Source organism: Loa loa, assembly GCF_000183805.2.
Source record: "Loa loa unplaced genomic scaffold supercont3.79, whole genome shotgun sequence".
Taxonomy (NCBI): domain Eukaryota; kingdom Metazoa; phylum Nematoda; class Chromadorea; order Rhabditida; family Onchocercidae; genus Loa; species Loa loa.
The window spans coordinates 7,122-20,683 of NW_018108259.1; the positions used below are offsets into that span (position 1 = coordinate 7,122).

At 31.3% G+C, this 13,562-nt stretch overlaps 2 protein-coding genes across 2 annotated transcripts; one reads left to right on the top strand and one right to left on the bottom strand.

Moving 5' to 3' along the window:
• Nucleotides 1-216: 216 nt before the first annotated feature.
• Nucleotides 217-5,006, top strand: LOAG_07979 (hypothetical protein; the record flags this gene model as incomplete). The annotated part of the gene is made up of 11 exons (XM_020447585.1): nucleotides 217-474; nucleotides 1,129-1,296; nucleotides 1,571-1,769; nucleotides 2,021-2,175; nucleotides 2,367-2,478; nucleotides 2,582-2,709; nucleotides 2,844-2,988; nucleotides 3,251-3,444; nucleotides 3,697-3,846; nucleotides 4,225-4,410; nucleotides 4,968-5,006. The coding sequence occupies exons 1-11, from the start codon at nucleotides 235-237 to the stop codon at nucleotides 5,004-5,006; spliced, it is 1,716 nt and encodes a 571-aa protein (XP_020302199.1). The 5' UTR covers nucleotides 217-234.
• Nucleotides 5,007-6,457: 1,451 nt separating this feature from the next.
• Nucleotides 6,458-11,098, bottom strand: LOAG_17460 (hypothetical protein; the record flags this gene model as incomplete). Its single annotated transcript, XM_020450122.1, has 11 exons — nucleotides 6,458-6,599; nucleotides 6,951-7,069; nucleotides 7,313-7,521; nucleotides 7,798-8,135; nucleotides 8,387-8,673; nucleotides 8,956-9,147; nucleotides 9,704-9,882; nucleotides 10,048-10,211; nucleotides 10,427-10,521; nucleotides 10,628-10,739; nucleotides 11,076-11,098. 11 exons carry the CDS (start codon nucleotides 11,096-11,098, stop codon nucleotides 6,458-6,460), a joined length of 1,860 nt encoding a protein of 619 aa, XP_020306239.1.
• Between the last annotated feature and the right edge of the window lie 2,464 nt (nucleotides 11,099-13,562).

Sequence of the window (13,562 nt, forward strand, 5' to 3'; positions counted from 1 at the left end):
AATAATAATAAACATAATAACAGTAATAATAATAATGGTAATAATAATGATAATAGTAATAGTAACAATAGCCAAATTGCATCATCTACATATAATAATGATCATCCAAATTGAATATTTTAAGTTTCGGGAAAAAATTCCAGGAAAATTTTTAAATCTTTGAAAATTTCACTTTTTTTTAAAATAATTATTCAAATAATCTCTTCCGTTATTCTTTTCCAGGATATTATTTAAATGGCCGACGAGTTAAATTATCTAATTGTTGGTGGTCTTAGCTATATTGGCTTACATATTACGGAATATCTGTTGGAAAAATATCCGAATGTCAAGTTAACAATTCTCGATTTATCATCTAACACAGCTTGTACAAATGAAATTTTGAAAAAAGTTGAAAATTATCCTCAGCAGTGTGCTATTATCATTGGTAGTTCTGGTAATTATGAATTGGTGACGAAAATATTGGTGGAACAAAAGGTAGAAGTGATTTTTATTTTTGGTATTGTAGAGTGTTGCAGTTATTAAATTACTAGTTTCGTATTGTTTACATCTTTCTTGAATAAATGGCAGTTGTATTATTCATTGAAATAACACTATTGACTTTGTAAGCTAGAAGTAACGTAAAGTATTGATTGTTTTACTCCAATGATCTATTTTCCGAACATCAGGAAATGGTATTTAGATGAATATTTTTGGATCAGTTAATGCTGTATTGCTTTTTAATCTAAACTAACAATATATCTTATCCTGATAAAACCCAGAATATTTGAAAAATACTTAAGGAAATATCATACTTAATCGTCACTGATTTGACCAACAGCTTGATATAGTATTTTAGGGATTTTACATAATTATTAGTTTCTGAAATTTTGACAAGTTGCTAAATCTTGATTGAAAATTTGAAGGTTTTCAAATTTAACTAAATGTTATTACTTGCTCGCGAAAATTGTAAAAAAAATCATAATATAATTAGGATGTGTCCAAGTAGATATATGCTTTAATATAATTCTAATTCCTAGATATATGTTCCATAGAGAAATATTGATATTGTTGTCAGTTGAAATTCTTGATACCTAATATTGAGAAAATAATCGTGCTAATTAAACTGATTAAATTTTTTTTTTGCTATAGATCAATACCGTGTTGTTCAACGTTTGGAATGATGATGTTAATACTGTTGCTGCTAAAAATGATTATCCAGAATGTTTCCGCAAAACGTTATCCTGTATGACACAATTTCTGGAAACTATCCGATGTTATGGGAAATTGGCAAAATTCATTCTTATCAGTTCGGAAGAAGTGAGCAACTATTGCAGTAGTTGTTCCTAGTATTAGTTCTTTTTCTTTGTATATTATTTTTTTGTCCGACTAATGTTAATTAATTTTTATTTTTAGTCATTTAATTGTGATGAGCTACAAAAACATGAAATTCACTTTATTTTTGCCAAAAAAATCTTTATCCAAAATCATATTTTTTCGTTGTTTCTGACTTTTAATCTTCAGTGTGAGTTTTTCCTTTATGGAATGAAAAATGTAAATTTTCCACGTTTTTAATTAAACATTTCAAATTTAGGTTTACGGAAAGCAAGCATTAAAATCGGAGACGATAGCAACAAAGCCATGTTCACTTAAGGGAGCAGCGATTAATGCTTGTGAAATGATGCTTCATTCTTATCTTATTAGTTATCGTATACCTGCTCTTACTGTACGATTATCAGCGGTTATCTACGGTGGAGTAATGGATGATAATCCATCATTATATTTAGAACAGGGTAAAAGTAAAATGTAGAAACTTATAAATATGCAATGAAATGTTGAGTAACACTTTGTATTTGGTCAATTCATGTAATTCATATCATTGTCTCACAGTTAACGAAACTTTCATGATTTATCAATTTTATCGGCTTTTTAAGCTTATTACTTCTCTCTTTTCTTTATGCCACCATCCAAATCTTCTACACTGTTTTATTTATAGTCAGAAATCTTCCTCTTCCTCAAATTTGTCGTTTTTGTTTGCTTGCAGATAATATTGAAAAAAGTGGAACTGTTGGTTTATTACACATTCAGGACGCTGTAGTTGGGATCGGAGCTGCCTTAGAAAGAGGTCGAATTGGTGAAGTCTATAACATTGGAGGTAAATGCGATTGTTCTCCCTCTTTCGTCCAACTTATTCCGAAGGTTTATTTTTAATTTCATGAAAAATATGGACAAATGTCTTCCATTTTAGTATCAGAAAGTATGTTTATCTGTTTCGTACTCTCTGTGATTGATAAGTCATTCAATGCCATTTGCAATTTCAACGAATTATACCGTACCGTTTGTCTAAATCTACTTATTTATTTGCTTTTCTTGACAACGAATGATTTTAGCTTAAAAACGGTGAAATTTCGTGTGATGAAATCAGTATATTTCCTCCGACAATGTCATCAATGAAAGCTGAACTTGAATTACTTTGGAAAGCTAAAATCTTGCAATCAGAGGGTTAAATTGTGCATTTTAGCAGTTAAAAAGTATTAATTAGAATTTTTTTCAAACGACTTTTAGATTTTTTTATTCTGTCCAATGTTATGCTTCTATATTTAAGGAATACGTGAAATATTCGTCAAAAATGAAAATCAGTGGAATGAAATGAATACAGCTAGTACGCATAAAATCCTTGTCTATGGTACTGACTTCGCCTTAAAACGCCTTAGTAGATTAATCGAGAATAAGGTCAGTTTATTGACTCTTACTTTAAAGGTCGTCCTTATTGAGAAAGTAGTATTGTATATTTCTAAATGTATACGTAGAGGAACGTCGTTCTATAATAAATGGCGGGTAACTCTTGTAGTAAATAATGGTTTCAGAAAAGATATTTGCCGGAATCAATACAGAAGGAAAACATTATCATTACGAATCGTCCATTTTACTCGTGTGATGTTGACATTAACGAAATAATTAGTGTATCTCCAAGTCATATTGTTTACATCAACTTTCCCAGTACGTCAGAAGGTGCTGTTTCATGTCTGATATAGATATCTAACAGTTTAATTCATGTTGCCCATCTAATTGTTATTAAATTTCCCATAAATGATCCTGAATAATCGTTTGTTTTGGAACATCTTAGAATTCTCCAAATTCAATGTTTCTTACAATATAGCGGAACTGAATATATCATAAGATATGTTAACACTTTCCAAGTCATATTGTTTACATCCACATGGAAAGAAAAAGAAAATTTGTATGAACAGATTATAAGAAAAAGAATTTTCAGCACCTTCGTATGATTCTGAAGTCAAGCCCAATATTCCAGCAATGCTGAAAACTAAAACATATTCAGTGATTTACGCTCCCTGGTTTTTGGCATCATTTTGTGAGAAACGCTCAATTCATTTCACCTATTTAACTTCGGTTTATTTTTCTGACGAAGATTTTATCAGAACACCTTATCCAGAACATGAAGGAGAGGTAATTTATTGGTGTTTGTTATTATACTCCAGTCCCGAAGTAGAACATTTTTATAGGACATTTTATTAAATTCAAAATTGATAATTGGCTATCAAATTTAAAATCGATAATCAGCCTAACGCTCTTAGCCTTTATTTTTCAAGAAGTAAAAACTTCTTGAAGGATTTAATAATTATAGAATATATCATCGAAGTCAGGAATTTCCATGTTTTTCACTTCTCAAAATAATTTACTTCCATTAATTATTCTTAGCAGTATGATCCATGTTATGATACGTTCGATATGTTGACTGTTGATATATATGCTTGTCGTTTGTTGCAAAAGTTCGATAAGATTCTATTCTGCCGCACAGAAATTGTGGTCGATGACGAAAAAGAGTTGGGTACGATAATACCAATAGGGGTAACATTATTTGATTCTTGTAAAAATGATTTAAACAGACAGGCAATTCCAATGATGAACAATTTTTTATTTTTATCATAATGAAAAGAAAGGTACTCACAAAACTTAATAAACCTATTGCTTACTGATTCATTAAATTCTGAACGAATTATTTTTCGAATCAATAATCAGTTGACATGATTTTTTTTTTTCATTATTGCGATGCACTTTTAATTTGTTGGTTTACTATGATTGTTGACGAAAATAGAAATTCGGAAGTAGAAGTAGAAATTCCGAAACGAATAAGGGAAAAAGTTTAGTTCATCAAATGCTGAATTCCTTAATACTTAGTCGTCATGATGTAGAAAATTCATCATTCCATTTTCCTTGCTTTTGCAGTGTTCCTTTTTGAGTCCAGGACTTTATTTATCTTTCCTCTCAAATTGTATTCCACCAGTTCTTGATCTTGCGCTGAAAGGTCATACCGGTATGGTTCAAGTATCAAGTCCAGCACTCCTTGATGACTACGATTTTCGAGAAGTTTGTAATCGAGGAGATAGACCGCTTGGTGCATCAGTCAAATTCGTATGTTCATTTTAAAAAAATAAATTATTTTTGAATTAACTTTCAAATGGTTTCCTTTCAAACAACTCAATTGGCAGATGAGTGGAAATCAACTGTTGAATGGTTTGTTCCGTGAATAGTGAATATTATAATTGCTGAACTATAGCCCGTGCACACATAAGTCACTAATTTAGTGTTAGATTAAATTTTTTTTTCTTCAAAGGATATGAATAATTCATCCAAGTTATTTTAAATTTGTTTCGACCTAATCATTTACTTGAGTCAAGTTCGAATTTTGCATGGTAGTCAATAACTTTATTTCTCCAAATTTATCAATTATTAGAGTTTATCATGCTTGCACATAAAGAATTATTACTGTGGGGATAATATTTGTACCAATGAAATTTATCGTTCTTTTCTTTCCTTTCTTCAGAAAAGAACAAAAAAAAACTATTAAATTCATCAAAGAAAAATCTATTTATTGATAATTTCAAAGAAAAAAAATCAATCTATAAGAAATTCATCGATTCCGAAATACCATCTATATCTCTGTATCATCAAAGTTTTTAATTTTTCAGTTATCAAGAGAAGAAAAGGAGCATAGGGAAGATGAATGAATGCATTCATCATTCAAGGATTTAAAGAAAACGTGGTATTATCAATATTAAAACGTGAATTGTCAGTTCGTCAATGCTACGCTACCAACGATATCAACCTGATGTGCCTTCTCTTAATACATTTTAAAAAGTAGAAATCACAATAAAATTTTTATGATAGTTTTGCCTTCGTAATTTATTTATTAATTATAATTTCAGTTTATATGGTTTATATTCGTAAGTTATCTTTTAATTATAATTTCAATTGTGCATTGTTGTTATATGCTTTTTTTGAATATTTAGTTCCTAGTTGTTACATTAATTTAACGACGCAAACTTTAACCTTAAAAACATTTCAGTGGGATAATTATATTATTATATAATCTTCTTTCGTTTCAGGGTGATTTCTAATAAATTTAGATAGTTTATTTTACTTCACTTATCTATCACATTTATCTTAAGTTCCTCGTTTTTCCTCACCCGATATCTTGTTCCATTATTAATCTTATTATGGTCGACATCTAAAACTTCTGTATTGTAACATTTGAAGTTTAATTATTATATTAAGTAAATCGTCAATATCACTTAATTCTTGAAGCGTTATTAACCAGCAAGGCTAATTAATATCGAGTACAACTATTACTTGCAGGTTTGCTATCATTTTAATCTTTTTGCTTAGCTATTATTTTTAGCACCGTTAGCATTATTCTGTATAATGATATCCATCCATGGTAACTTCATCATTTATTAGTTTCACAGCAAAACCTCGAAAAAGAAAAGGAAACACAACGAAATTGAATCATATATCCAAAATAATTTCAATCAACAAGCAAGCAAAACTTGACTTACATATCAAAAAAAAATTTAGTAAAGAAGCGAAGAAAAATGGCCTCCACAAAGACAAAAGAATAGTTGAGAGATGGTACTGCAAAAGCTATTCGTACAGTTTGTCCAAAAAACTCCTTAATGCATCAAATCGCAAATCAACAACTCGATTTAGCTCAATTTCAAGAAATTTGAATTTGCGGAATAAAGTGAGGTACAAATGAGCGCTGCAGAAGCGAAAACTACGAAATATGCTTATAGAAAGAGCCGATACGAAAATTCACCGGAACATGCAGATCAAATAAAAACTCTTGTCACTGTTACCAGTGACAAAAATCGCCACATACAAAAACAATTTCAATAAACAAGCAACTCCTTGTCTAAATTCATTAAAAAAAGTAATGATGATTTACCTAGCAAACCACAAACATACAAACCCAACAACACTCAACAGCAGTATAAATGATTAGGATAAGTTCACAATTTATGATGCCCACAAATGCTTTAAAACGATAGAGATAGATAGCAATAAGGACAGCTTCATTCCAATAACAAACTTTTCCAATTATAAGAAGTTCACCCCTCAGCGGCTCATGCCATCTGAAGTATCCTAAATTCAGGAAGACATCAAGTTATTTTGTCTTGAATTATTTCACGACGGTACTAATAGCATCTGTGTGACTGATAAGTTCGGATCCCGAAGCATCGCGTACATAATTATATGAAGAACTGCACGTCTCACTTGGTACATCTTCAAGTGGAAGAGTTCTTGGGATCGGAAAAAAAGTCCTGAAATTTATTAGAGTGACCATATGTGACAAATATTAAAACACTGTAGCGCATCATAGAAGCACAATGAAAAGTGAAAAACCATTGCTGAAAACAGTATTTCTGTCTATTCGACATTCGAAATATGCGGTGACGAGTAATGAGGTAACTGTATACTCCGATTAAAGCAACGTTATGGACTTATGTATTATTGGATGAATTAAAGGTATTTCATCCACTAAAACAGATTTAAAATGATTAGACACCGCGCATCGTCTCCTCTGCGTATTATTGATAATAGACTAAAATCTTCGGCGATTTCAGCAGAAGCTTAGATAAATTCAGAAGTCGAACATTTAATTATTTAATTACTTTGTTTTTTCGCCATTGCAGTGGTAGTAAATAACCAGTGGTGGATCATTTCGTTCGGATGTGTCATGGTTACCAATCGTGTAAGCTCCCATATCATGCCAAATCAGCCAGTCACCCACCTAAAAATACCTTCAATCAGATAATGAAATCACTGCTGTTGCAAAGAAAACGGCTTTCCAACAGCAAACAAAGTTTCTTATTTATGAATATGGTGAAATAAGTTGGTAATAAATAAAGAAAAACAAAACGAAGGCTCAGCAATACATTTAGCTTCCAATTATACCATAACACAAGAACCACACCTTTTTTTTGCTATTAGTATGGTATTTAAGTAAGATTCATGAATGAAAATAATATACAACCTGTAGAGGTGGAAGTCTCGTCAGCGGTAGGACGATATCCGTATCACACGGTTCTGGACCAATGATTGCTGCATATGTGTTCATTTTTTCGCCGAAAATCATTAACGGCGAACAGATAGGATTACGGCGAGTCGAAAGTTTACAACCAAATGCGCCATAAAATCCTTCATTAATCTGATAAACGTAGCCGACTGTACCAGCGTCTGATTCTACAACTGACAAATTTTGGAACTATAATTTCAAATCTAACTTACTTTACTCGCTCATTTACTTACTTGCAGAAGCTTTCCTTTTTTGGAAATAATTCCATTAATGACCTTAATGACCTTTCCAAAAAAAGAGAACTTTCTAATTTACTGAAATGTATCTTACGAAAATTTGAAATGAAACGTCAGCAAGCTTTTTTTGCCAAGCAAAAATCGACAGGAAAGACGAAGTATCTGATATTGTCCCCATAGTTGTTATGCGTTCATATACAAACTTACCATCATTGGTGAGAAAACTTCCATCAATTAAACGTTTGTCGATGACACGAGTGATCAGAGAAAAAGTAGAAGCCGCAAAATAAGGGCCTGGTTCAGCAATTATTTTTATGTCTTTGAAGAGCTTCGATGGGAAGAAAAGTGCAAGTGCAACTTGCAACGACTTAGCAATCTGATCAAATGATATGCCATCGGTAGCAGACATACTTGGAAATCCATCACCAACATCCAGAACATCCATTTTATGGCCTACTTCGAGTCCAGTATCAAACAATCGCCGACACTGTGCAATTGCATATAAATACATCGTTGGTGTTGTACAGATTGAACGTACAGAAAGGCTAAAACAATTTCCGATTGAACAAATATGCCACCTAATTAGCTGCAGGAAAGATTATTAGTATTGGCGAATCGAAATATGGACCAAAGTCACATTAACATATTGCTACTTAGTTATTCCTATTTGTTTTTGGAGGAAGAATTATACGCTAGGATTAGCCACTTTGACGAACCAATCCTATATTCATGACCCATTTACCTGATAATTAATTTCAATCACAAATACGGAAATCGAAGAAAGTAATTTACGTACCTAACGCCTTTTATTTTCACTGATGAATCCTTTATCGTGCGGAGCAAACTGACAGCTTTCTCGACATCAAAGTTGTCTTCCGTAAAAGGATCACTAACCAGTTTGCGATCCATTGTTACGCGTAAAATTATACTTACTTCAGGATAATAAGTTGTAAAACGTTTTAAATCATCTTCTGTTTCAATAATAACTGTCTGAATGCCACATTCCTTAGCATGACGAATACTGCCACGTGTCCACAACGGATTTCCATAAATGATTCGATCCACATTGACAATTTTCATTGCCTTCAATTTTATCTTAGTTTCCACAAGGATGCTATATCACTTATATACCGCTACTCAATACTACATTTATCTCTCATACGACTTCATAAAGAAACATTTACACGTATAAAATATCAGGGCATGACAGAATATCACAAGGTCTAAAATTTCAAGGAAATTCATAAAGTACTACTACATGTTAACCGTCACACTCGAATAAATTGCCTAGTTGATACCGAAGTTGTTGTTCACTTATACGATTATGATAGTTTTTAATTTAAAATTGAAACAGAAAAAACCAACCATTTCAACTTCATATCGATTGCTGCAACATAAACCCATATCGGTGTTTCGAGTGAGTAGTTTTAGTAGGATATTGTCTGGATTGCACCGCAACGCATAGTATGGCTTAACATCCGGCATTTTTTTGAACCAGTTTTCCAGGATATCATCGACAAGTTCCACATTCATTACAAAAAATGGATCACAGTTACCCTGCAACTAGATTAATTATAAATGTAAAATGTATGCAAAAACAGGCTGAAAAGAAGAATCAGCAAGCAATAAGCTGCTATAAACATATGTTATCTTGATTTAGCTCCAATATAAATCTAATACTATCACCACAACAGCAAGTTTTGTCGTTCCAAATACTGTGATTCTGCTGTAATGTCGATTTTTCATGACCAAGAATAATATTCCAAAAAGAACTGCATAAAAACAGTTCGAGAAATACGAGAATCATGAAAATCTTTGTTTCCATTTGGAAACCAACTCATTAATTGATAAAATCGTGCTCTAGATGTTAGCCGAAATCAGATTACTGGCTGATTACAGTTTATTCCAATTATATCTGTTCTTGGAATACCTATGACGATTTCAACTGCTAACTCTGTCGTAGAATTCCATCAACTTTCCAAGACATCCGGATGTCACAAAAAAAAATTCTTAAATATGGATGCTAAACTAACACTCTCCTTTCTTCTTTTCTCTCTCAGAATAAAAATATATAAAGTAAAATTCATATGAGAAAATTAATGCATAAATGTACCTTAGCGACTTTAGTTATTACTAATTTTCGAATCGCATCAGAACAGCCATCACCGTAGATACTTTTTAAATCGCACTGCTTAACTAGACTCGCAGAGTGATGAACTTCGTCGCAGTTGTAACTGTTATAGATATCCAGCGAAGGTACTGGTGCCATGACAATAATCCGATAAAACGTGACTGAAAAAATGAAGAAAAAAGCCATATCACTACAGAAAAATCATACAAGTCAAAAAACCCAAGAAATTTTGAATTACAAAAATCTTCCGAAAATGAAGCAAAACAAAAGAAACAGTATTTATGTACTTCTTGAAGTCTAGGTGGATTAAGGTGGTCTGTACAAACGGACGCAAAATGTACGACGTTTAACGACTTCGGTCCAGTGGCACGGTTTTTCAGCTGGAAGTGAAGCCGAAACTGAGGGGTGAACTATTTGATAAGTGTAATCAAGTGAAGAAATTTTCGAGTGTTCTAGCAAGGCACAACCACTTTGATAAAAGCCAGAAATGCTGAAAGAAAAATTTCTGAATGTTACAACATCATGAAATTTGCATGGTAGATAAACAAGAATTTATGCTTTCCGCAGGTAAGCCTTTAAGTCTTTTGAATTTCGTATACTACTTGCTACTAAATTAATAATTTCATCCTTTCTCGATATATATATTTCACAATAATGATGAATTAAAATACTTACGATTGTTAGCAAAGTGGATCAGGATCCCACGGAGGCTCTGCGTTTACGTCAAGCTTAATCTGGGTGCTGCCTGGACGCGGGATAGGATCCGAAGATAGCAGAGCGATACAAAGCTCTCGTATAACCTGAAAAACAAAACAGAAATTGAATTTATCTATACAGTCAGTAACACAGAATATTTCAGCAGTAACTTTATGATTTGAAAAGAAAAGGGAAAATGAACGAACCGACTGAGAAATTCGACTTGAAGGCGGTGATGAACCGTCTGTGTACTCTTCTGGCGAAATTTTCAAGGTTTTTTCGGGCTTCTAAGCCAAAATCAAAGTCCACACACGCTCGAACCCTGCAGCGTATCTGGACCGAGGTCGTAACAACTTCGCGCTCCTTTATTGCTAATATGGATAATAGCCCCCTACCGAATTAAGCAGTAGGCCTAAATATTTCCAATCAAAAATAATTCTGCTCTGGTTTAGATGTGGAAACTCGCCGGTTCAATAAAATCAACCAATCCTGGAATAAACAAAATTAATCATATGAAGCTAAAGATGAAAACAATGATTCCGACGAAATTAACGCATATGAAATGAAAGATTACCTTTCTTTCTTTTGATTTAAATTTCAAATAATGCAAATCAAATAAGGTGTATGCAAACGTTTATCTTTCATTTTCATCATCAACCTATCAATCAATAAATCAACCATTTAATCAGCACCGTTTCACACTTCAACCTCTTATTATCCCTTATTTGACCGTCAAGTCTTTCACAATCCAATGTAATACAGTCTTATGGCTAGCAAATATCTGAAATAACCGAATTAAATGGATAACCGAAGTAGCAAGTTCATTTCTCGCCCTCCTTCTTACCTTTGCTGAAAAGAAAAAAAATCGATGATTTTCATCCCTTAAATACTCTTTTAGATGATCACCATTACAAATACTACTAATACTTAAAGTCAATACCTCATTCTAATACTCATCTATCAGCTGTTTTATTTATTTTAACCGATTATCATAAAATGGTAATTATACATATAAAGTAGCCTTGTTTAAACATAAATCAAGTAATAATTTTCTGAGAAAAGATTTAACAAAAAAACCCAATCGTCAGGCGAAAAAAAAGAAATAATGAATCGTTAATTGTTAACATAGTGTATAAAAACGAACTGTGGAACAAACATAATACTAATAATAATATAAACGGATGTGCGTTACATTTCTAAATATTCTCTTACAATACTTTATTACACTTTTAATGAGGTAAACATTAAAAAAATATAAATTAACTTATCTAAAAACATAAAGTAAAAAAGAAAACTTTATATGAGGAAATAAGAAGCAAATGAATGAGGGAAAATGAAGAAGGGATAGAATAGATCTGATGGAAATGTATACTGCCACTCTAAAATTGTGGTTAAATATTGAAAACTTAAAATATCTATAGTTTCTTTAGCTGTAGCACTAGCGTTAGCAATAGGAATAGCTACGCTATTCATTTTGCCTTGAGCAAATCATACACTACCATCCTGCATTCTGCCTTTTCTTCATTTCTCACTTCTCACGAATAAAATGAACTTATTCTCTAGAAAAATCTTAAAAAAAAAGATGGTGAGATAGAGAGAGGACAGGAAGAAAATAAAAATCGTATAGCGTATAGCGCAAATCATAGGAAGATACAGATGCATTTGGTCTAAACTACATTAGAAAAGGAGGAGAGAAAGAAGGGGAAAAATCGATAAATTTCTGATAGTTTCATTTAAAAAAAGGAAAAAAGTAATTTAAATAAAGGATAACCAGAAAGAACCTAAAAAATAGAAGAAAAAAATAACATCAAATTAAATTAAGTATAGCAACAATTGACGAGCTTAGTATTTCACTGAGAAGTTAATTACTTGCGCTTTACTTGTTCCTTCTTTTTTTACTTACTTCACATGGACTCATATCTTATAGATCATAATAAGTTTGGAAAGGGGAGAGAAGTATTAGCATTATTAGCAAAATCTAACCAATCAAGGTAACAAAAAGCTAAAATAATCAGTAATGACTGATTGGCATCAAACCAAAAAAATTCATTCGATTTCTCTTCATTCCCTCCAAGAAAAAATTCAATAAGCACATGATTATTGTTTTGTTCATCTCAAAGTTTCTCCTAAAAACAAATGTTTCCCAAGTGATTGTGTCATCTTGAATATATTTGATATTGACTACTGAAAATAAGGCTAAGATTTTTTCCGATCTCTACCTAAATTTTGCGCTTTTTTTCCATCAATTAATGATCATCACAAACCATTTCTTCCAATACGAAATTCATTCACCCATCCTATAAATTACATATATATAATATATAACTTCCAATAAACACATCATTCTTCTATTTCTAATTTGTTCCTCTTCTTTCCTTTTCAAATGACGAAATAAAACATATACATCAAGATATTTGTTATCAAAATATTTTTTTTCTCCTTTGAAAGCATTTGACTTCTTATCAAAGAAAAATTTGTCTCTGCAATCAATGATTTTATTTACAAAAAAATGTTCTAAGATATGTAAACATTTGAAAAATGAAAATTTCGTAATATAATCAAACCATTAAATAACATATCAATAAATATGAAAAGGAATGAGTAAATAGATTCATATGGTAAAGAAAAAAAGAAGATAATGATAGTAATAATTAACAAAAAGTGAGAAAAAAAACAAAGTTGATGAGCTTATTTTTGATAATGTAACAATATGATAACGATAGAGATTATTGTTAAAGTGAAATAGGAAAAGAGAAGAAACGGCAATAGCACTTGATAAAGAGTGGAATAAAAAAAAAGCTGAGAAAACTAGATGAAACATAAACAGGCACTATTTCAAAAATTGTATGAAATTCGTCATAATTTCCAATTGACAAATATCACATAGTTATTATTTGAAATGATGCATTTCATCATCTTTTAATTAATTAATTAATATCCAAACGTCCCATAAACATTAAATCCAGAAAAAAATCACATATAATTTCTTATGCTCACAGAATGAATATAAATATCAAAATATGACAATTATTAGGACAATATAATTTCTGCAACGAATTTTATGCCGATGATATATATATATATATATATATATATATATATATATATATATATATATATATATATATATATATATATATATATA